Source organism: Anolis carolinensis, chromosome 1, assembly GCF_035594765.1.
Source record: "Anolis carolinensis isolate JA03-04 chromosome 1, rAnoCar3.1.pri, whole genome shotgun sequence".
In the NCBI taxonomy this organism is placed as follows: Eukaryota; Metazoa; Chordata; class Lepidosauria; order Squamata; family Dactyloidae; genus Anolis; species Anolis carolinensis.
In genome coordinates, this window is record NC_085841.1 from 91118835 (window position 1) to 91141933 (window position 23099).

The 23099-nt window shown below is 39.0% G+C and overlaps 1 protein-coding gene and 1 long non-coding RNA gene across 3 annotated transcripts in view; one reads left to right on the top strand and one right to left on the bottom strand.

Annotated features, from left to right (window-relative positions):
• Positions 1-7815: 7815 nt before the first annotated feature.
• Positions 7816-13506, bottom strand: LOC134298548 (uncharacterized). Its single transcript, XR_010005665.1, has 2 exons — positions 13355-13506; positions 7816-12438 (listed from the first exon to the last, which is right to left on the bottom strand). It is a non-coding gene; the product is annotated as an uncharacterized LOC134298548 (long non-coding RNA).
• Positions 13507-23099, top strand: part of hddc2 (HD domain containing 2) — a 37962-nt gene continuing 28369 nt past the window's right edge. Inside the window, exons 1-4 of one of the 2 annotated variants that reach the window (XM_062979085.1) lie at positions 13507-13659; positions 16874-16995; positions 19011-19113; positions 20971-21039. In XM_062979085.1, coding sequence (XP_062835155.1) covers positions 13615-13659; positions 16874-16995; positions 19011-19113; positions 20971-21039 — 339 coding nt within the window. In that variant the 5' untranslated portion in view covers positions 13507-13614. The remainder of the gene's footprint in view (positions 13660-16873; positions 16996-19010; positions 19114-20970; positions 21040-23099) is intronic. The other variant, XM_003215559.4, reaches the window with a different exon arrangement.

The window sequence follows — 23099 nt, forward strand, 5'->3', positions numbered from 1 at the left end:
CAGTTTCATGTATCCATGTCTGGCAAATATATGTTCTTTTTAGCCATTTTAGGTTCTTCGGTGTGACTCTTATATTTCTGGTTTCATGTATCCACACAAAGTCTGATAATGTATCCCCTGTGGATAAGAAAGTCATACTGTATATTCACATTTACAAGGATTTTTTTCCCCCTGTGAGCGAGTCAAGCAAATTAAAGAAGGGCCACAACATCAGGAAATACTTCCTGACTATAAATCCATTAATATAATATATGAAACATACTAATCTCTCCATCAACCTCTTTCCTTTGCCTATGAAGTTTACTTTTACAATTTTTAACAATGAAAATTCCAGGTTTTTGGGGGCAGCAGGAAGGTTATTGATATCATTTCTAGAAAGGCAACCCTATTTTTAAAAAACCAACAGGGTTATTCAAAGCCAGACAGAGAAGTTTTTATCATGTCTTAAATTGTTGGGTCAATAGTTTGTCAAAAGGTCAGCCAATTTCTATTATCTTAAATGATTATAAATACTACCAAAGAGCTCTTGAATGTTAGCTTTGTATGATCATTTGCAATTGCTCTGTAAGTTAGTTAAGTACAAAGCAATGAATATGATTCATGTTGAATCATTCTTAAAGTATTGCTATAATCTTCCTCATGTCACCACTGTGACTTGTCAGTACACGAGGAACACTGTAACGCAAGACATCTATGTGCCAGTTTATCAGAATATAAATTCTTTCTGGTGGAATAATTTGTCTGCCAGCAGACTTGAAATATATTCTAGGATCTGTGTGTATAAGAACAATCTGGTACACTAAGGAGGCGTGCAAAAAAGAGCACTTATGAGATGTGTTGTGTCCACAAGTTGGAGTGGGTTGTGAAGGGTAAAAGGCTAGCTGACCAAGCTAGACAGAAACATACATGCAAATGTTAGCCAAGGAACTCAAGTGCTGTCTCCTGATTAGCAATTGCAAGGTGATAAGTGTAAACAATGGTGAACAGAGGTCAACAACTAACTGTTGCCTTTATTCAGTCCCTTAGGCGTACCAGGGCTAGTATTTACCATTTTCAATTAAAGGACTACTTTAAGTGCCCAAAGCTACTGGAAACCCATTCATGCCTATCTCTTCAGCCTAGGCTGGATCTACACTGCCCTATATCACAGGATCTGATTCCAGATTACCTGGCAGTGTAGATTCATATAATCCAGTTCAAAGAAGATAATCTGAGATCAGATCAAGGGATAAGAAGTTAATCTGGGATCAGATTCTGGGCTATAGGGCAGAATAGTTCCAGTCCAAGCTAGCAGGATTCGTGTGTGTGTGTGTGTGTGTGTGTGTGTGTGTATAGATATATAGATACAGATATATAGATATATCATTTTATGGCAATTTTACTGTGTTTTATTGATTTTAAAATTGGACTTTTTGTAATGTGTTGTTTTTATCTTAATTGATGTCATTGTTTAATGTGTGATATAATTTTACCTCTATTTTTATGTGTTATTGCACTTGTATATGCTTTTGTAAACTGCCCCAAGTCCTTCTGGAAGATGGTGGCGGGATATAAATAAAGTTGTTGTCATTATTATTATTATTACTATTATTGACACAAAGACACAGTATAACACAGCAAACGAGATATATATGCTAGATTTCTTATCCCAAAATCACAAGTCAAACACTTCCCAAGCGTTTAGGACTGTGTGATGTATTTTCGGATGATGCGTGCAGATAATAATAATAATAATAACTTTATTTTTATACCCCGCCTCTATCTCCCCGGAGGGGACTCAGGGCGGCTTACATGGGGCCATGCCCGAATAAAAACAGTAGCAGTATAAAACACAGCAATAGACAACAACTTGCACAATAAAAAAAAAATTAAACATTAGCCAATAAAAACAAGAACTAATAAAAACATGGATTAAAACTGAGAGATTGTAAAAGTAGACTGGGTAAGGTGCACCATATAAATATTGTAAACACAAGGTGACTGATAAAGTGCTGCAAATTCTGGAAGTGCAAATTGGGATGGGAATAGACCCTGTGTCTATATCGAGTTGACAAAGGTAAAAGGTGCAAACCGGTACAAGAATGGTCACAGATACAGATTGCTTCTGGATTAGCAATCTTTATCTAAAGGCTTGAGTAAAGAGCCAGGTTTTCAAGCTCTTTCTGAATGCTACCAGGGTGGGGGCTTGCCTGATTTCCCAGTAAGGTGGCCTTTTGCAGTTGACAGATCGTAATTTTGTCAATGTTTATTGTTTCCAAATGTTAGCTGTGATCTTTTGGCACAGCACCCAGTGCACTTATTATTATTATTATTATTATTATTATTATTATTATTATTATTATTATTATTAAGCAGGATACACAGATGGACCAGAATGCTCTACCTTCCCCATAATCATCCTCAAAAGATATATCAGAGCAGAGCTTACTCTGCTTGCGTTTGCAATGGCCATCTCCAAGACAGGCCCCTTCCACACTGCCATATAATTCAGATTATTAAAGCAGATAATCCACATTATCTGCTTTGAAATGGTTTATATGAGTCTACATTTCTATATAATCCAGTTCAAAGCAAATAATCTGAATTTTATATGAGTGTAGGGCTCCAGTGTGGTTTGATGTTCTTGTTGTGTGTGCCCTCACGACGTTTCCAACTCATGGCAACCCTAAGGGACTGGGACTTAGAATGTGTGATTTGCCCAAAGTCACCCAGGGTGCAACTATATTTGGCACCACCTGAACTGCTATGGTTCAATGCTATGGAAACCTGAGAATTGTATTTTTACAAGGTCTTTAGCTATCGCTGCTTTCACCTCCCTACACCTCCCAGGATTCCATAGTATGGAGCCATGACATTTAAAGCGGTGTTAAACTGCATTCATTCTACAGTGTAGATGCACCCCCAGTGCATCTGGACTCTGGAGATCTTGGTCTCCAGTTAGCATCCAATGCCTAAGTGGGACAGATATTGTGGATTTCATGCACTATTATGTCGAATTGTTGTAAATTGTTTAAATTGGCATTTTTTCCATTTTAATTGATAGAATGTCATCTGTTGGGATGGACTGGACAGTCTGGGTGGTGTAATTCAACTCTATGATTCTATCACCACTATAAAAAAATCAAATAAAACCGAAGCAAGGGAAACAGAGATGCTTTCTTTTAGAAGGCAAAAAAAATGTATCAGAAAGAGGGAGCCTCGATACCAGTGATATCTGTTGCATAGAATATTATGTCATTTGGGTTTCTTAATAAGCCTACTATAATGCTTAATGAAACTGTCACATTTTGGAAAGAGAAAGTTTTCCTCAAATGAGTCACAATCAACCATGTCACTTCTACCGTAGAACAACACAAAATGTAATAAGTGACCCATGCAATGAACCTCTGATTGCTTTCCATAGTGATTAAGTCAATATTGAGGGAAAGAAAACAGTTTTATAGCTTCAAGAAGTACATTTCTGGACAATTCACTGCTGGCTGATGGAAACGTATATCATAACACCATGTACTTGACCGTAGGCCACATAAACATTGTTTTATTGCTGATGAATGCTGATAAAGTGTTGTTTTGAATTATCCCCTGATGGAAGAAAAACAGAAATGTTCTGTGTGCATAGGGTGTTACAGTGTGTTCCACTTAGCGCTCCACAACCTGGACACACAATTGTATTTTTATAAGTAACAGATGCTTGCTATCAGAGAATCAAGTTTTCCTCTTTCTTTTGCTTTTTGTGCCCTATATTGATAGTACTTTTCCTAAGCAGACCATCTATTCCTTTTGTACCCTTTATTGCAGCTGATTGAAGCATGTTCTTGAATTGCCAATGTTTTTCAAAAATAGGGGTACAGACAGTTTGCTGAGATTGTCCGAATAGCTGGAAGAGGAATTGACATGGGTGCAACAATTGTCAGGAAATAGACCAAGGCAACAGAAATATCACCTGGAGAGCTATCTATCTCCATACACACATACACATAAATACACACATACAGAGAGAGAGAGAGAGAGGGAGGGAGGGAGGGAGTTCAAAATCCATCAACACTGTAGGATTAATGTAGCCTGGCATCACTTTAACTGTCATGGCTCATAGCTTTGGGATCCTGGAATTTGTAGTTTGGTGAGGTTCCAGAATTTATTTTTAGCAGAGGTTAAAAAAATATTGTAAAACTACAATTCCCAGAATTCTATAGTATAGAGGCATGGCAGTTAAAGTGGTATCAATGCACCATAGATCAACAAATATCATCACTTCTTCAGACAGTAAAGTCCCCATCTAGTAAGGACTTTACTAAAACTATTCAAACCTTGGGTGGCTTTGAGTTTTCTGGGCTGTATGGCCATGTTCCAGAAGCATTTTCTCCTGATGTTTCACCTACATCTATGGCAGGCATTCTCAGAGGTTGTGAGGTCTGTGTATAACCTTATTTCACTTAATGGTTCGCTTAGTGAAGAGGATGTTGTCCTAGAGAACTCAAAATCTGGCTAAATATATTGGGACAGTTTGGTTGGTCTAATTATAGATATTTTTCTGATTATGGTTTTTGCTAGCCCTGCAGCCAGTTTGTTATGGTATCACTGGAAGCTGACTTTGCTCAATAGTTCACAACCTTTCAAAATGGTCATTCTGCCTGCCTCATCTCAGAGAATGATATGGTGTCAAATGCACTGAGATGTAGAAGAAAAGTTGTTTAAACCAATGCTTAAATAATATCATTAAAAATGTTTTTGTGTCACCTCTAGCCAAGAAGATGTAATTTGCAACGTTAAAAAAGCGATTTCTGTATCTCTGAAAAGGAATTTCCGTGTTGACATATTAGTGTCACTTTTTCAAAAATCTAATCAGGAAAGGAAATGACCTTATAGCTCAAGTACAATTTACAAAGTTGGGTCAATGTCCTTCTACAAAGCAGCAGCCAGGCACAGATCTGTTTTCATTTCACTTTTATCTTACTTATCTTGCGGAGATTTCCACTCACTAACCAACTTGCAGCCTATGATTTCTTAATAAAATCATTCACAAACTATTTTATCCTGGTGTCCTTAACTAAGCCAAAAGGTACCAAGACGCAATTGAAGACCTATCACTTTCAGCAGACCTACCCTGTCAATTTTTAACTGTGAATTTTAACCTGCATTACTGGTGTTGGTGTCGGTCTTTGTTGTACGCATTTTGGTATATGCATTGTAATAGTGTTGTGTTTCACCTGTCTGTTTTAATCGTGTGGTACCCCACCTCAAGCCATGAGGAGAAATGAGTAGAAATATGATAATGACCATACTCTGTAGATTCTAATAAATGTGTATTCTTTTTATTTTTAACCATATCCAGTCTTTCCAAAACCAAATTACAAAGGCTTTGAAAAGACTAGATTTTTCAAACCAAATCGGCTTAACCTGGTGTTAGTGTCAGTCTTTGTTATGTGTATTTTGGTGTTGCATTTTAATAGTTTTGTGTTTCATCTGTCTGTTTTAACCCTGTTGTACCCTGCTTTGAGCTTTGAGGAAAGGTGGGTAACAAATAAGATTATGATTACAACCATATTTTGTAGCTTCTGAGAAATATTTGTTTTTATTTTTAACTATATCCAGTCTTTCTAAAACCACATCACACTATAAAGAAAACCTGTATTCTTCAAACCAAACTGACTTAACCTGAGCTTGGGAAAATGTAACACAATAGACAGCTCATAATTCATGATACCAAAATGAAAACCAAAGCTATGCCTTTTAAGTTCATTCAGGTGGAAAACATTTTGAAAAAGAATCCCTGGTTGCATTACTTGACTCAGCAGCATTATACTGTATTGTATTGTACTAGAATACTGCCATAACCAGCTACTGATTTATTAAAGCTACTTCAACGATTTCACTAGAAAGGCCAGTGTTAGGTCTGAGTGCATTTTTATAAGTTATAAAACTCATAAGTGTATGTTTTACAACTGTTCAAGTTAAATGTGCACCCCATCTTTACAGTAAATTAAAAATTAAGTTGAAACAAAACTAAATTGTCAAGTCCTATGCACTAATAATTTTTTTTTTAAAAAAAATCTACAAAAGCCCAATGTGTAGCTTTTTGTCAGCAGAAAACCTCTTATTCACCAGTGTTTTGTGTGTATTGATATATTGTCTGTCCCATATTTCATACCCTCCACCTCGCCAATTTGTTAGTGACAATCATTAATCCTCTTTCAGCCTGGTGTTTTATATGCTTTAAAATGTAGAATCATAGAATCATAGAGTTGGAAAAGACCTCACGGGCCATCCAGTCCAACCCCCTGCAAGAATCAGGAAAATCTCAAGAATCCAAGAATCCCTCTCCTCTTCCTACTTTCTTTCTTTGTGCTTGGCTTACTTCCATTGCTGAAAACAGAGTCTGACATTCAAAAGTTTTTTTATCATGTCAGAAGCAAACATACTGCAAGTCGCTTCTGATGTGAGAGAATTGGCCATCTCCAAAGGCATTGCACGAGGGACACCTGGATGTATTACCACCCTGCTGGGAGGCTTCTCTCATGTTCCTGTTGGCCTCCATCCTTTAAGTCAGCAGTTCAGCCAGCACAACCTGTGGGTTCCTAGATGTTTTGGCCTTCAACTCCCAGAAATCCTAACAGCTGGTAGACTGGCCGGGATTTCTGGAAGTTGTAGGCCAAAACACCTGAGGACCCACAGGTTGCGAACCACTGGTTTGACCCAGTGTGCCACTGTGGCCCCACATTCAACAGTAGTTAGCACTCAATTAACTCAGAAGGAGGGAGAGGAAGGGGAAGAATGTTAACTTTCCCAATTGTCTCAGGCAAAAGCAAACTGAAGCAGCCTCTCCAGGCTTATCCGCTCCTCCTCATTAATAACCATCCCCATACTCTGATATTCTGTGGTCATACATGTCCTGGTTTTCATCTGTAAAATATTGGAGGGGATGCTGTTTTTATTGCCAGTGGAAATGGCTGACGTCAACTGAAGTGAAGGGCACTAACCTGAATGTGCGTGCTGATTTATAGCATTGTAAAATGAGAATCAGAGTGATACAAATACTTTTCCATTCATTTTTATCAATTGGTTCCATTTTAAATAGTCATACAATGCCACAGTTATTATAATCTCATAACATCAACGTGCTGGGGATCTTATTTGCCAGTTGCACTTCACAGTCCCAAATTCTGCCACCTTATCATTGGGTCCTGCCACTGCATAACTTGCAAGTAGTAATAAATGTTAGAAAAAAATTGTCTGTGCATTGGACTAACGCAAAGAGCCTGGAAAATAGCCAGCAAAAATTAGGGCAACCCAACAGTTTTAAAACAAGTCATCAAAGCAAGACTTACCCCCAACTTCTGTGGCTAGAATAGCTTGGCTTATACATTACTTTCTATTGGATCATGAAGATTGTGCTCCTCTGACAGGTTTCAGGGTTGTGGGAAGACGCTCTGCAATTTGTTGTGCATGATGATCATTAGGAGACCACATGTTGCCAATGAGCAATAAACTAGTGTCAGAAGAGAATTAAGGGACATAACTCTGAGAAGCAGAGGAAAGGAAGAAGTCCAAACCACCACTGTGTGGCAATATTGGGAAAGAAGGAAGGGGTTGAAAGAAATGGGTTACAGCTGTAATTTTCCAGCAAGGCCTAGAAGAAAGAAATGCAAAACGGCTGCTGCTCTGCAGAGTGAAATGTCTATTTCTTCTAACAAAAAATAAAATATAGAGAATGTTTTTTAAATTATAGTTGCCCCTCCATCTCCAGGGATTCTGCACCCATGGATTCCCACACAAGGACTGGAAATATTTTTTAAAAAACAATTGAAAAAGCATATCTTGATTTTGCTGTTTTTAATGAGGGACACCATTTTACTACACTATTGTATATAATGAGACTTGAGCAACCACAGATTTTAGTATCCATGAGACAACCTGGAACCAAGCCCAGTAGATACCAAAGTTCCCACTGTATTCATTAATTACAGAACTCCCTGTATCTGCAGGATTTGTACTCATGGCTTTGTTTTCCCATGCCGCTCCTGTCATCTCTAGGTATTTTCTTGGTTTTCAAGTGCAATTATCTGGTATGCTTATACCAGAAGTTCATTTCAGTGTACTTTACTACTATCCATAATTTTACTTTTCCACTGTGAATGCAAGAACTTACATCACACAAATATGGGGGTTGTATTGCAATTAAATTAATTATAATAAAAAAATTCAAGAGAGGTTTATATTTTTTGTTACAGCAAGAGTATAATTACAAATATTGGAAAAAGAGAGAAAAGGAATCATCTCCTTAAACAGTTTGCCATGAGAAGTAGTTCTAAGAAAAGGCAATTGAAACATCCTTTCACCAGAAGTCTGAAGCTGAATCTAGGCCTTTAAAAAAAACAAACGGATTCTGTGCCTTTCAAAACATTCACACTTCTGAAAAAGCTCGCAACACTCTAAACCATAAACAGAACCAATTTTGAAAGAGACTGCAGAGCATAAGCATGGCTCTACTTATCAGCTTATGGTTCAAATAATCAGTATGTTCTGATTTAAGTCAAAACAGATATACTTTTTGCTTTCTGTTTGCTATTATAAATAAAACCAAGTATTACAATACATATAAAATATAAATAAACACTATTTATAGTTGCTGACTTTTTCAGAGACTTGAACATTTTGAAAAACACAGAACTTTGCATTTGCTTCTTGTTTCTTTTTGCTTTCAAAATAGAGAGCCCATGTCTGCATGTGGCAAATCTACTGTGGAGTTTATTCCAGACTTTGGAGGATCTATCCAAGGTGCTGAATTTATTGGTGGATTAAATTTAGCATCTTACCTATCCCTGCTGAAGTATAAATTAAAATGCAAGATGGATTTGGCACCACCTTCAAATGGAAGCCACCAGGTAGCAAACATATTATCGTGCAGAAAAGTAAGTTTGCTTAGGGGGAAAAAAACTCATCTGCATCTGAAAAAGGCTTAATAATAATAATAATAATAATAATAATAATAATAATAATCAATTAAAAAACCCCATGTGTATGCATCTGGGAATCTGCTGACTTTACTACTAGTATGTAGCAATATCTGGACCCTGTGCCCCATGATCATAGAATAAAAATACAACAAACAAAATGAAAAAGCCATTCTTTGTGATGTTATTTTTCCAGTATCTTCTGCAGAATCATTCTGCATCTGTAACACTAAAGCGATTTATATTTATTTTGATAATGTGGCAAGTGGTACAAAGCAATGCATAGGCAATTATTCCCTGTGTAAGCATTCATTGTATTACTGATTGGATTGCCACTATATATTTTTTCACTTGGTTAGGACATCATAGGATCCATCTACACTGTAGAATTAATGCAGCTTGAATCACTTTAACAGCCATGATTCAATGCTATGGAATCATGGGAACTGTAGTTTGGTGAGGCATTAGCACTATTTGTGAGGAAAGACTAAAGACACTGTAAAACCACACCTTCCAGGATTTCATAGCTTCTAGCCATAGCAGCTAAAGTGGTGTCAAACTGCATTAATTCCACAGTGCAGATGCACCTTTAGTAAAGAGCAGTAAGACACCTTTTATCTCTGTATCTGGGAAAGCAACAATTCCCCATGCAATTATAATTATAATTTTATACATCATAAATGAATCTGCTGTGCTTAAATAAACATCTTTTTAAAAACAGCAGCAACACCACTACAATGAAGCACATCTAAAGAAGACATCACTGATGCTATGCTAGAAATAGCTCAGCAGCTTTCCAATATGATGAATAGTTCATAATCTGCTGTATAAACATGAAAGTGTAAGCAAGAAAAGAAAAATCTGGCAATACCTTTAAGAATAACCAATATTATAGTACAAATTTATGTAGACTTCAATCCACTTCTTCAGATACATTGGTTGAGCTAATGTTAAAAACATAGTTGTATTGCAGTTATACAGTTGAGGTAGAGATGTAATTGGATATAGAAAGATGCAAATTGTGACCCTGGATATAAAGTTTCAAAGACTTCTCCAAGATGATACAGATCTGTCAAGCTAGTCTCAAAGTGTGAAAGCAATAACTCTGTTTTTCCTAGATTCTTGGTCCTGAGAGTTAGTTCCCTTTAAGTCGGAAACGTTGAAAACTGCTGAGAAATTGGCCGTATCTCTCATATGTCATTTTGCTGAAAGTTCAGCTGGAGCTCCTCATGCATCTGAAGGAAATTTTATTATTTCTTATACACTTTGTAACAATTATAATGATTTGGCCAGTTAAAAACGTTGATACCTTAACAGAAGTGGCAGACAGCATCAATCTATCTGCTTTACCCTGATACCATCCCTCAGTAATAGAGTTGTATATGATTATTTTTTTTAGTGAAGAGCGCCATCTGTCCCTAAGGAATGGAAAAAGATCAGTTTGCAACTTGAGCTTTTGAAAATTGGGTATCTCTTATCCAAAATACTTGGCATCAAAAGCATTTTGGCTGTCATAATTTTTTGGGGGTATTTTTGAATTTCTGTATTCCCATATACGTACATAATGAGATATCTTGGAGATGAGACCCAGGTCGAACACAACATTCATATATGTTGGATTTCTGTGAGTTTCTGAGCTGTATGGCCATATTCCAGAAGCATTCTCTCCTGATGTTTTGCCCACACCAGGAGAGAATGCTTCTGGAACATGGCCCTAAAGCCCGAAAACTCACAGCAACCCAGTGATTCTGGCCATGAAAGCCTTCGACAACACATTCATATGTTTCAAGTACACCTTGTAAACCAGTTATTCCCAAAGTGGGTGCTATCACCCCTGGTGGGCGCTGCAGCGATCTAGGTGGGCGGTGATGGCCACAGGTGCATTTGAATGTTTTAACTATTTTTGTATTACCTTTCTATTCTAAGTTCAAAAAATAGTCCAAATAAGTTTGGGAATCACTGTTATAGACACAACCTGAAGGTAATTTTATACAACATTTTAAAAAATAATTTTGTGCCCGAAACAAGTTTTGTGTATATTGAGTGATCAGAAAGCAAAGGTGTTATTACCGCAAACATCTATGTGGACAATTCGAAGTATTTTGGAATACTGTATAAGGGATTCTATATTCTTGTCTTACAAATCATATATCTTCAAACATACAAATGAAAGGTTTTCATGAGACATATTTTGTGCCCGTACATTTTGTTATTACAATTTATTTGTGTGTCTTATAAGGAGTTTGTTTAACTTCCAATTTTTTAGTAAAATTGAAGCACTGTTTTCTGAAATGATGCCTGTCTACAAAGTGTTTGGAAAGCTGTGGTCTACAGTAATTCACAACAAGCGAGATGGGAGAACACATGTGGATATTGTCTCTGTTCCAGATTACTCACAAAAAGTAATCTTTCTTGTCTGCTTCGGTTCCATTTAGCATTTTTATTCTTAGTGTTATCTTCCCTATGCTCTTTGTAAAAACAGAAAGACTTGTTTCGAATCAATTTCTTACAAATGCCTGAGGTCCAAAACCACAATTTCCCTACGAATGTTTGTGCTGCCCACACCAATTCTCTCTCCCCGCCCCTTTTTTTCTAAGTGCCTCTTTCTCTTTCCACCTAGAAACTGCAAGGAGAGGAAATCAGCTGTTGCTTGTCTGCCTTGGCTCTTGTTTTTTTTATTTACTACCTTTTTATTGTTGCCAAAGCCTTTCCTGGCCAGAGTCACTGGGTTGCTGTGAGTTTTCCAGAAGCACTATCTCCTGACGCTTCACCCATATCTATGGCAGGCATCCTCAGAAGTTGCGAGTTCTGTTGGGAAACTAGGCAAGTGGGATTTATTTATCTGTGCAAAATCCAGGTTGGGGGAAAGAACTCTTGTCTATTTGAGGCAGGTGTGAATGTTGCAATTGGCCAGCTTGATTAGCATTTAATTGCCTTGAGGATTCAAAGTCTGGCTGCATTTTGCCTGGGGGCATCCTTTGTTGGGAGGTATTAGCTAGCCCTGATTGTTTCATGTCTGAAATTCCCCTGTTTTCAGAGTGTTGTTCTTTATTTACTGTACTGAGTTTAGAATTTTTTAATACTGGTAGCCAGATTTTGTTCATTTTTATGGTTTCCTCCTTTCTGTTGAAATCAGCCACATTGGCTTCTCTGTGTAGTCTGACATGGTGGTGGTTAGAGCGGTCCAGCATTTCTGTGTTTTCAAATAATATGCTGTATCCAGGTTGGTTCATCAAGTGCCCTGTTATGGCTGTCTTCTCTGGTTGAGTTAAGTCTGCAGTGCCTTTCATGTTCCTTGATTCATGTTTGGGCCATGCTGCTGCATTTGGCGGTCCCTATGTAGATTTGTTCACAGCTGCATGGTATATGGCAGACTCCCGCAGAGGAGAGAGGATTCCTCTTGTTCTTTCTATTGATTGCCACAAATTGAAGGCTGCAGCCTGGCTCTTTTCCTTCCCATTCTGTCCTCATAGCAAGTCAGGCCGATCTATTTGAAAGGGAGAAGTTGAACAAGTTTAACGGCTAAATGGGAACTGGAAGCTGGACACAAAATCCCAGTTCAATACCTAGAGAAGTTTGTTACACCCCACTAAATTCAGGTAAACCTGCCTATTCACTACAGCATTAAACTACTGTATAATGGAGTGGTTCCCAACCTTTGGGCCTCGAGGTGTTTTGGACTTCAGCTCCCATAGTTCCTAACAGCTGGCTGGGATTTCTGGGAGTTGAAGTCTAAAACACCTGAAGGCCCAAAGGTTGGGAACTGCTGCAGATAAAGTCTTTCCTTGGGTGCACTAGGATTGCTCTTCTGTCTAATAGAAGCTTCAGTAACCACTTTATTTATTTCTTCTTGGATTTGCTGGAAATTATAGTTGTAGATCTGTTATCAATGCTTCCTGAACCCTTACCTTCCTGTGTCCCCTACCTTTTGAAGCTCTGGGTGCATCTATACCAGGCATGGGCAAAGTTGGGCCCTCCAGGTGTTTTGGACTTCAATTCCCACCATTCCTGACAGCCTCAGGCCCCTTTCTTTTCCCCCTCAGCTGCTTAAGCGGCTGAGGGGGAAAAGAAAGGGGCCTGAGGCTGTCAGGAATGGTGGGAATTGAAGTCCAAAACACCTGGAGGGCCCAATTTTGCCCATACCTGATCTATACTGTAGAATCAATGCAGTTTGACATCACTTGGACTGCCTGGCTCAGTGTTGGGGAAACCTGGGATTTGTAGTTTGTCAAGGCACCAGAACTTTTTGACAGAGAAGGCTTGGAAACCTACAAATCCTAGGACACCATGGCAGTTAAAGGTGTCAAACCACACTGATTCTGCAGTGTACTATAGAGGCACCCTTAGACTCGGAGCTAACACAGGCCTTTCCAATTAAGCAAGAACCCAAAGATGGCGCTTACCTGAGTCAAAAATGTGCCGTTTATAAAGGCTGTATATACGATGCCAACCCAGGAGGCACATCTCTTCTGGCCTGACTTGACTGCAACTCCCATCATCCCTTCCCCACTGAGGGCATTCTATTTACAATGGGGAGGGGGAGGAAGGGCGGGGCAAAAGGTGACGTCAGAACCCCCTGAGCCAATGAGGAGCCGAGGAGCGCAGGGACCCGGATGCTTGGCTCCCTCTTCCTCCTGTGTTGGCGCCTCTCGCTTCGGTAGCCATGGGGAGCTTGCTGCAGTTTCTGAGGCTGGTGGGGCAGCTGAAGGTGAGCCGCCGAGGGACGCTTTACTTGAGGAGGAGAAAAAGGGGGGATTGGGGAATGGTTGCGGCTGGGCATCATTGGCCTCCAATGAGAGGATTCCCACATGTCCCCCCTCCTCATTTCAGAATGGTCTGTCCCAATCGTATTCCGTGCTAGACGAGTCGGCTCCGACTACAATCCCAGCGCAGCACTAGGGGCGCTGTTTTGCAAGCTAGCGATAACTACTGCTTCAGTGGGATTTTTGGACTTCAACTCCCAGAAGCCTCTTCTGCTTGGCCAATGGTTAGGGATTCTGGGAGCTGTAGTAAAAAAAAAAGCCCCCTAGAAGACCAGTGTACTGTACAGCAGTAGTTCCCAACCAGTTGTTTGGGCCTTCAGCTCCCAGAAGCCTCAGCCGGGTTGGCCAACTGTCAGGAATTCTGAGAATTGAACTCTTAGTATGCAGTGCTTGAAACCGGAACTGAATTCAGATTCTTATTATTATTACAGTAGTCTCGCTTATCTAACGTTCTGGATTATCCAACGCATTGTTGTAGTCAATGTTTTCACTACATCGTGATATTTTGGTGCTAAATTCGTAAATACAGTAATTGCTACATAGCATTACTATGTATTAAACTACTTTTTCTGACAAACTTGTATAACATGATGTTTTGGTGCTTAATTTGTAAAATCATAACCTAATTTGATGTTTAATAGGCTTTTCCTTAATCCCTCCTTATTATCCAACATATTTGCTTATCCAACGTTCTACCGGTCCATTTATGTTGGATAAGTGAGACTACTGTATTATTATTATTATTATTATTTGATGCACAACGAGATTAGTACACAGCAAGCAAGATCACTTTGCTGGCTGTTGTATTGGAACATATGCCAGACACTTCCCAAGTGTCTAGAACTATGTGACGTATCGGCGAATAATGTGTGCAGATCCAAGTAGGGTAGAATTATTATTTTGGAATAATAATAATAATACACTTTATTTATATTTTGAGGAGGGACTCAGAGCGGATTGCAGTTTACATATATAAGGCAAATATTGAATGCCTTTTTATACAGTGAACAACGACATACCATACACAGACAGACAGAGGTAAAGGCCTTCCTCTTTCCATCTCCGGTGTCTGGAGGCGATGCTCAACTTCAGCCATGGGGAGGTGCTCTTGTTCCATGCCAAGGAGCCTGTTGTCCATAGACTTTCTCCAATCGTTGCCGGCATGTCTGCATTGGGCTTTCTTTTACTTCCCCACCGAGGCGGTACCTATTGATCTACTCGTATTACATGCTTTCAAACTGCTAGGTAGGCAAAGCTAGGGCTGACAGCCAGGAGCTCACCCCAATTCACAGCTTAGAACTGCTAAATTTCCTGCAGCTAGCAATTGTAATTGCTGCTCTGCCGCAGCCCCGATGTAACACCTGCATTTCTACATAGGTGCATAATGTGGTATCTTGAAGGCAGTACCCTCAATTTGCTTCTGACACAATAAATAATAGAATGTTGTTAATGTTATCCACATACAACAAATCTGTACATATCGGCAAGTATACAAAAGGTTGTGTGGTGGAGTCATGTGTATTTGGTAGACTGCTTCTTAGGATACCCTGTCACCTTGCAGAAATTAAAAACTGCCATTTGGCTTGCCCCAAATGTATTAAAATCCCTATAGTATCAACAGGCAGGACCTCTTGGAAGTTCAAGAGATCATTGGATTCAAATTGCAGGATAAGGGATTCCACCTCAACATTAGGAAGAGCTTCCTGGTGGCAGGGGCTGTTCGACAGTGGAATATGCTACCTCAGATTATAGTGGAGTATCATTTTCTGGAGGTTTTTTAATAATAATAATAATAATAATAATAATAATAGCTTTATTTGTATTCTGCCCTATCTCCCCAAGGGGACTTGGGGCGGATTCCAACATACAATGGCAAGCATTAAATGCCTCTGTAAACAAACAATTATTGACATAAAGTCCCAGAGAAACCCCACATATAAAAATACTGTAACATTAAAACCTAACATCAAATTAAAACCTAACATCAATAAATTAAATTACATGCAGTCAAACAAAATTATAACATAAAATCCAAACAATCATCCATATTAATTTACAACAGCCAACTAAAGTTCACAGTGTCGGTTGGTTATGTGGACAAACGATGACCATTGGGCTGGAGTGGACTAGGAAGGTCCAAATATGATATAGTTCTCAGCCAGGGGCCTGGTAGTGATCTCTCTTTATCTAATCCTCCTCCTCTCTATGTGCTAGTGAGCATAAATAGGTCTTCAGTTGTTTTTTGAAGGAGAGGAGGGAGGGGCCCTTTCTCTCTCTCTCTCAATCCCACCAGCCGTACTTGAGATGGGGGTAGGACCGAGAGCAGGGCCTCCTCCGCTGACCGCAGTGCCCAGGCTGGTTTCTAAGAGGAGATGCATTTGGTCAAGTAGCCTGGACCCGTGCCATTTATGCCTTTAAAGGTAATGACCAGCACTTTGTATTTAGCAGACCAGCAGCCAGTGGTGCTGCCGCAACATGGGAGTGGATCTCCTTGTACGGGGCTGGATGGCCATCTGTCAGGAGTGCTTTCATTGTGTGTTCCTGCATCAAAGGTCACTGGACTGGATGGGCCCTGTGGTCTCTTCCAACTCCATGATGATGATAATGATGATGATGATGATAATAATAGCTTTATTTTTGTACCCCGCCTCCATCTCCCCAAGGGGACCCGAAGCGGCTTACATGGGGACAAGCCCGACTCCATGATTTATTATTTACATTACCCATCTTTGGAAACAGAAAGTAACTCAAGATTATATGTGTGTGTATCTTTATGGAGATCTGACAGCTGAAACAGCTGCTGGAATTTAAGAAGCAACTGAAGACCCATCTCTTCTGGCAGGCTTATCCAGTCACTTTTAAGTTGTGAATTTCAATTTTCCTTTCATTAGTGGATTTTAACTTGTGTTTTAGCTCATGTTTTAGCAGTGTTGTACTCTGCCTTGAGTCACAAGGAGAGGTGGGTAATAAATTTATTATTAGAGTGTTGTGTGGTTTCCCGGTTGTAAGGCCGTGTTCTAGCAGTTTTTTCTCCTGATGTTTTGCCTACATCTGTGACTGGCATCCTTAGATTATTCAGATGATGAATTATTATTGTTGTTGTTATTACGTTGTATGAGGGATTTTTCGAATAATATTGCTTACATTTTCTTTCACTAGCGAGTACCTCGAACAGGCTGGGTCTACAGAAACGTACCGAATCCAGAAAGTGTTTCTGATCATATGTATAGGATGGCAATCATGGCTATGGTCACTGAAGATAAAACACTGAACAAAGACAGGTAAGTGTCTTGAGAAATGCCTTCTTGGCGTTTCTGACCAACAGTGAACCTATTGCAGGGTTTTCTTGGCAATATTTGTTCATGAGGGGTTTACCATTGCCTTCCTCTGAGGCTGAGAGAGTGTGACTACCCTCCAGATCACCTAATGTATTTCATGAGATTTGAGCCCTGGTTTCTCCAGAGTTGTAGTTCAACTTTCCAGCCACTACACCACAGTGTCTCCCATTGAGGATCGTAGTCGTTTTGATATCTGGCACTGTGCAGAATGAATTTCAGTGGCACTCAACTTCCTTACAAGGTTAACAGTGGAACCCTAATTGAAATATACATTGGTAGCAAGAAATTAAGATTAGTCCCAAGCCTTCCCGGTTTCCCAAATGCTCTGTTGTTTCTTAATTTTTTAATTATTTTAATGGGTTTTCCTGAAAAAGTAGAACTGGAACATTTGCCAGAAAATTTCCCAGTCTTCCCAATGATGTTACCTGATGTTTAATTTAAATATTACATTTAAACTATTCAAAGCCTTGTGTTGAAATTATTGGAATATCTGTAGTAACATAAGGGAAATATCACATAGCTTCTATCCTATGAAAACTTGGCATTTGTAGTTTATTGGAGGGACTTTCCTTTCCCTCAACTACTGCACTAGAGCTCTTTAGCAGAATTCCCCCATGAAACTACAAACCCCTGGTTTTCACAGGATGGAATATGGATAGTTGAAGTGATGTCAAACTGATATAATAGTGTGATGTGGATACACTCTGACTCACTCTCTGTACTATTTAATAGGTACATTTTAAGTTGTGAAAAAATGATTCAGTCCAACTAGTTGGACATTTTATTTCTCAATGGATGTAAATCTGGACAGAGGCAAGTATGCTTTTCACTAATTGAGAAACAAGACCTTTTGTAAAAGAGATAATTACTCAGCAATGCATTCATTTGTTAGTCTGTCCCTCTGTAAGTAAACTGTCCTCCTTTTGACATATCATGAAAAGTCATGACGTAGAACAGGCAATGATATGTGGCAAGGTATAAGGTGGTAGAGGAAAACTACATTACAGGTTGATAGACTCAATCAAGAAACACTTTTGAGAATAACTTGAAAATCTCTCATTCATAAGGTTGCCACAAGTTGAAGTGACTAGATGGGAATTGGGTTGTTGTGTGTTTTCCAGGCTGTATGGCCATGTTCCAGAAGCATTCTCCTGATGTTTCGCCCACATCTATGGCAGGCATCCTCAGAGGTTGTGAGGTATATTGGAAACTAAGCAAGAGAGGTTTATATATCTCTGGAAGGTCCAGGGTGGGAGAAAGAACTCTTGTATGTTGGAGGCAGGTGTGAATGTTGATAGCAATTGTGATTTGGCTCATTTTTTCTCACCTTATTGGTTTGAAACATAGTAAAGGTAAAGGTTTCCCCTGACATTAAGTCTAGTCGTGTCCGACTCTGGGGGTTGGTGCTCATCTCCATTTCTAAGCTGAAGAGCCAGTGTTGTCCGTAGACATCTCCAGGTCATGTGGCTGGCATGACTGCATGGAGCGCCGTTACCTTCCCACTGGAGCGGTACCTATTGAGCTACTCACATTTGCATGTTTTCGAACTGCTAGGTTGGCAGGAGCTGGGGCTAACAGCGGGCGCTCATTCTGCTCCCAGGATTTGAACCTGGGACCTTTTGGTCCGCAATTTCAGCAGCTCAGCGCTTTAACACACTGTGCCACCCGAGGCCCCTGGTTTGAAACATATGTGTGTGTTATATGGGAGATAACTTTCTTTCACATACCTGTTAAGGCAGAGACATTAGTCTAGCCAGAACATTATTACTGTTCTTTTTAGTCAGAAAGGGTCCCTACAATGGCTTATGTATGATTGAGGAGAGAGTTTGTCTTTAGATTTACAATCCAAACATAACTCATTTGGATGGACCAAAACACCCATCACTTGTCTTTTCCTGAAATTGGTTTAAACGTGAAGCACACAATCTTGTCTCTAAAGCATTTTATTTTATTTCCAGATGCATACGGTTAGCTCTAGTTCATGATATGGCTGAATGCATAGTTGGGGACATTGCACCAGCTGACAATATTTCCAAAGAGGAGAAGCACAGACGAGAAGAGGTCAGTATCACTGCACTTGTGCTAGGATAGTTGTCTGTAAACTCTGGAGGTCCTTAAAAAGTATTACTGGACTGAAAATTAATTAGATTATACAAAGTTAATATTTATTATTGTATACTGGTACTATGTGTTACATGCCTTCAAGTTGCCTGTTGGTGACTCCATGAATTTCATAGGGTTTTCGTAGAATACTCACAAGTGGTTTGCCATTGCCTTTCTTTGAAACTGAGCCTTCAGCACCATATGATATTCCCTTGCAGTCCACTCTTTCAAGTACTAGCCAGGATTGACTCTGTATATCTGCTGAGTTCAGATGGGATCTGGTGCTCTCAAGAGCATTGGAGTTTAGACAAAGTTAATATTTAGTATTGTATACTGACCACCAGAGGTCACAATCTGGTCGCTTTGCAGGGAGAGCCATGTTAAAGGGAAAGTAGTATGATATATAGAATTTTGTATAACACTTCTTTCTAGGAGGGGACTGAAGTGTAGATACAAACCCCTTGTTCCCAGGATAGTATAGTCTTTTAATATGTCATCTTTGAGTCAACTATATGCCAACCCATAAAAACTGATCTGTGTATTGTGTTAACTTGTGACATATCCAAGGAAACTTTGGGTGCATCTACACTGTTGAATGAATGCAGTTTGACACATTCTACCTGTTGTGGCTCAATGCTATGGAATCATGGGAATTGTAGTTTTACAAGGTCTTTAGGCTGCACGATCTCTTTGATCTTCAGGAGAGGCCCTTTTCTTGCGACTGCCTCCGTCTCGAGCACAGCTTGTGGGGACGAGAGAGGGCCTTTTCCGGGCTCAGCTCTGGAACTCACTCCCCTGGGAGATTAGGCAAGCACCCTTCCTGTTAGCCTTTAGGAAAAGTTTAAAAACTTGGTTTTTCCAATGTGCTTTTGGAGAATGAATATTATTCCCAATGATAGGCCCCGTCTCAGTGATGATCACTATATCTGATGCACTTTATTCTGTTCCATCAGTTGAAATAGCTTCAGTGTTATTCCATCTCAGGTATCTTACTAATATAGCACTTTTCTCCTCTATCTCATCTATTGAGTTTACAATATACACTCCTTGTACTTTGGCCCGGTTTGGTTTTTGTCAACGTCTGTTCTGATTTTATATTACGTCTAACTATACTGTTGTCTCTATCTTATTTTTACAATGTTATTGTGTATAATTATGTTTTTATTTTGATTTATTTGTATCTTCTGATGAAATGTATTAAGTATGTATTTTATTCTGCTTTATTGTAACTATCCGGGCTTGGCCACATGTCAGCCACCCCAAGTCCCTTCGGGGACATGCAGGCGGGATACAAAAATAAAGTTGTTACTATTATTATTCTATGTGAAAAAATGCTGATGCTGCACTAAACTACAAATCCCAGCATTCCATAGCATTGAGCCATGACAGTCAAAGTGAGGTCAAAATACATTCATTTGATAGTGTAGATGGACCCCTTGTCATATGAAGGAGTTTTATAAAAGGGGAAGCACAGGCAATCTGAAAAGGTACAGAGGCATGGAAATAGCACACTTATGTACAGTCTTATGTGATGTAGTTCTGTCACTGATCTCCTTAAGTGCCTTCTCACACAATTCCTCATCCACTCTCCCTGCTTTCAGATAAATTATATAGTGGCCTAAAATTATTGTCATGCAGAGAGTTCCTTCGAACTTCTTAGCATTCTTGTGCCATTTTTCAAAGACTATTTGGCCTATCCTTACACATTCTAAATGTCAAAATACTTCAGAGAAACTCAGGTTGGCCAAAAACAGCGAAAAATATATTGAATTTGGCTAATGAGAAATAAAATGCCTATTTTTTTTTGTTCTTTAGGAAGCTATGAAACATTTGACCCAGTTGCTTTCAGAACAGCAGAGAAAAGAAATCTTTGAATTGTGGGAAGTAAGTTTTCAAACATTGACACTTGTTTACATAGTGACATATTTCCAGCTATAGGGAGGGATGGGTATTTAATTATTATAGAAATCAATGGTTATATTGATTGGTGCTGAAAACTAATGGATTTCAGAACAAAGGAAATGAAGCTGATGGTGAAATGTAGGCCATCAAGTTGAATGCAGTCGGCTATTGGGGCCACCAAGGCCCACAATACTCTGGTCTCTTGCCCTTATGTTACATTGTAATGCAACTGCAACCCATGGTATGTGGCTAGTCAGCTGCATTGGATTAGATAGGCCACAACTAATGGTTTGAAATTCGATCCTCCTGGGAGACAGGCATTTTCTAGTGGCCTCTATCCTGATTTTATCCAACTGGTTCGTAAGAGCCACTTAAACCTAAAAACTCTGGTTTTTAATTTGTTTTAAGGGACTTTTAACTGTTTATTTTGTAATACTGCTCATACTTTATTCCATTTTAATGTTTGCATGTTTTTAGGTTTTAATTATATTTAATTGTTTTGAGTCTCTTTTTGAGAGAGAAAAAGTGGGGTATACAGTGTTCCCTCACTACTTCGCAGTTCACTTTTCACGGATTCGCTGTTTCGCGGTTTTTCAGTAAGACTATTATAAATCATAAAAAATTACAATTTACAGCCTAAGGGAGGAAGGAGAAGCCAAAGGGAGAGAAAAGGAGCCCAAGTGGCAACGGGAGGAGAAAGAGGCAATTTATCAACACACGATTGGTTGATAAAGACCTAAAATAGTGTACTACTAAAATAATGTATAAATATTAAAATTAATATAGTGTCCCTACTTTGCGGATGTTCACTTATTGCGGGTGGTCCTGGAACCTAACCCCAGCGATAAGTGAGGGAACACTGTACAGTACATAATAATAATAATAATAATAATAATAATAATAATAATAATAATAATAATAATTTGATAAAAGTGATATTTGCTGATCTTTGTAAGAACCTGAATAAATGTTCGGTGAAGTATTCCATTAAATATTGTTTGGCAACAAGGCAGGGACATTTCCAATCTTTGAAGGAAAGGCATCTATTTTAATGTTCTTTCATTAAATCAACTTTTCAAACCCCCTTTAGGGAGATTTTTTTATGTCTGACTTAGAGTCTTAAACTGTCTTATCACTTTGATTTGTAAACCATTTTAAAGGATTAATTTTAAAAGAGGCATTAGTTATTTTGTGTTTTGGAAGGTATACTCTTCTTATTATCTTCGTTGCCGTAAGAATGCTGCAGGGCTCTCTTAGCGTGAGTCATATATGAAGAAATATACTTCGTTGTTGAATTATGGCTTGTAGTATATTGCAGTCACGATCTGTTTTCTCTCTTTCTACAATATGGAGTATCTGAATAAAGCTGAGACCTGTTAACACTGGCTTTCACACAGCAAGATTGTAATGAAGCTAACATAACGAGCATAGAACTAAAGTGAATGTTGACTCTCTTTTTCATTCCCTATTATTTTCTCCTTCATAGGAAACTGGCAGGAGGGTAAGGATCTAGGTTTTACATAGAAACCTTTTATTTCTACAGCTTTTAGCTGGCTTTGTGGCACACTTGGGAGACAACCTGAAACCCCTTCTTCCACCCACTGAGAATTTAGTACTTTTCCTTTTATCTTTCTCAGAACAAATCCATTCCAGGAAGCATAGCTGGTCACGTGTGGTTTATTTATGCCTAAAGAAAAATTAAGCTGTACGTTAAGGCTGCTCTTCATCTCTGGTGGTTTAGACTGTTGAGATGTACTCAGAGCTGAAGAAAGAGCCAACGCATTTGTCGCTCTTCATCTAAGAAGCACACTGAACTGTTATCTGAAATGTCTTTGACTGTTTCAAATGAAGATGCCGAGGTGCAGTGGCATGGTATTCGCTTCTGTAAACAGGCCAAAGTGGTGCAGCAAGGCAGAGACAACTCTGCTTGTTTCATTGTCTCTGTCTCTCTGTCTGTCTATCAATCAATCAATCAATCAATCAATCTAACATCTATTGTATTTGTTTCCTGCTTTCTCTCTCAAGGAAACTCAAAGCAGCTA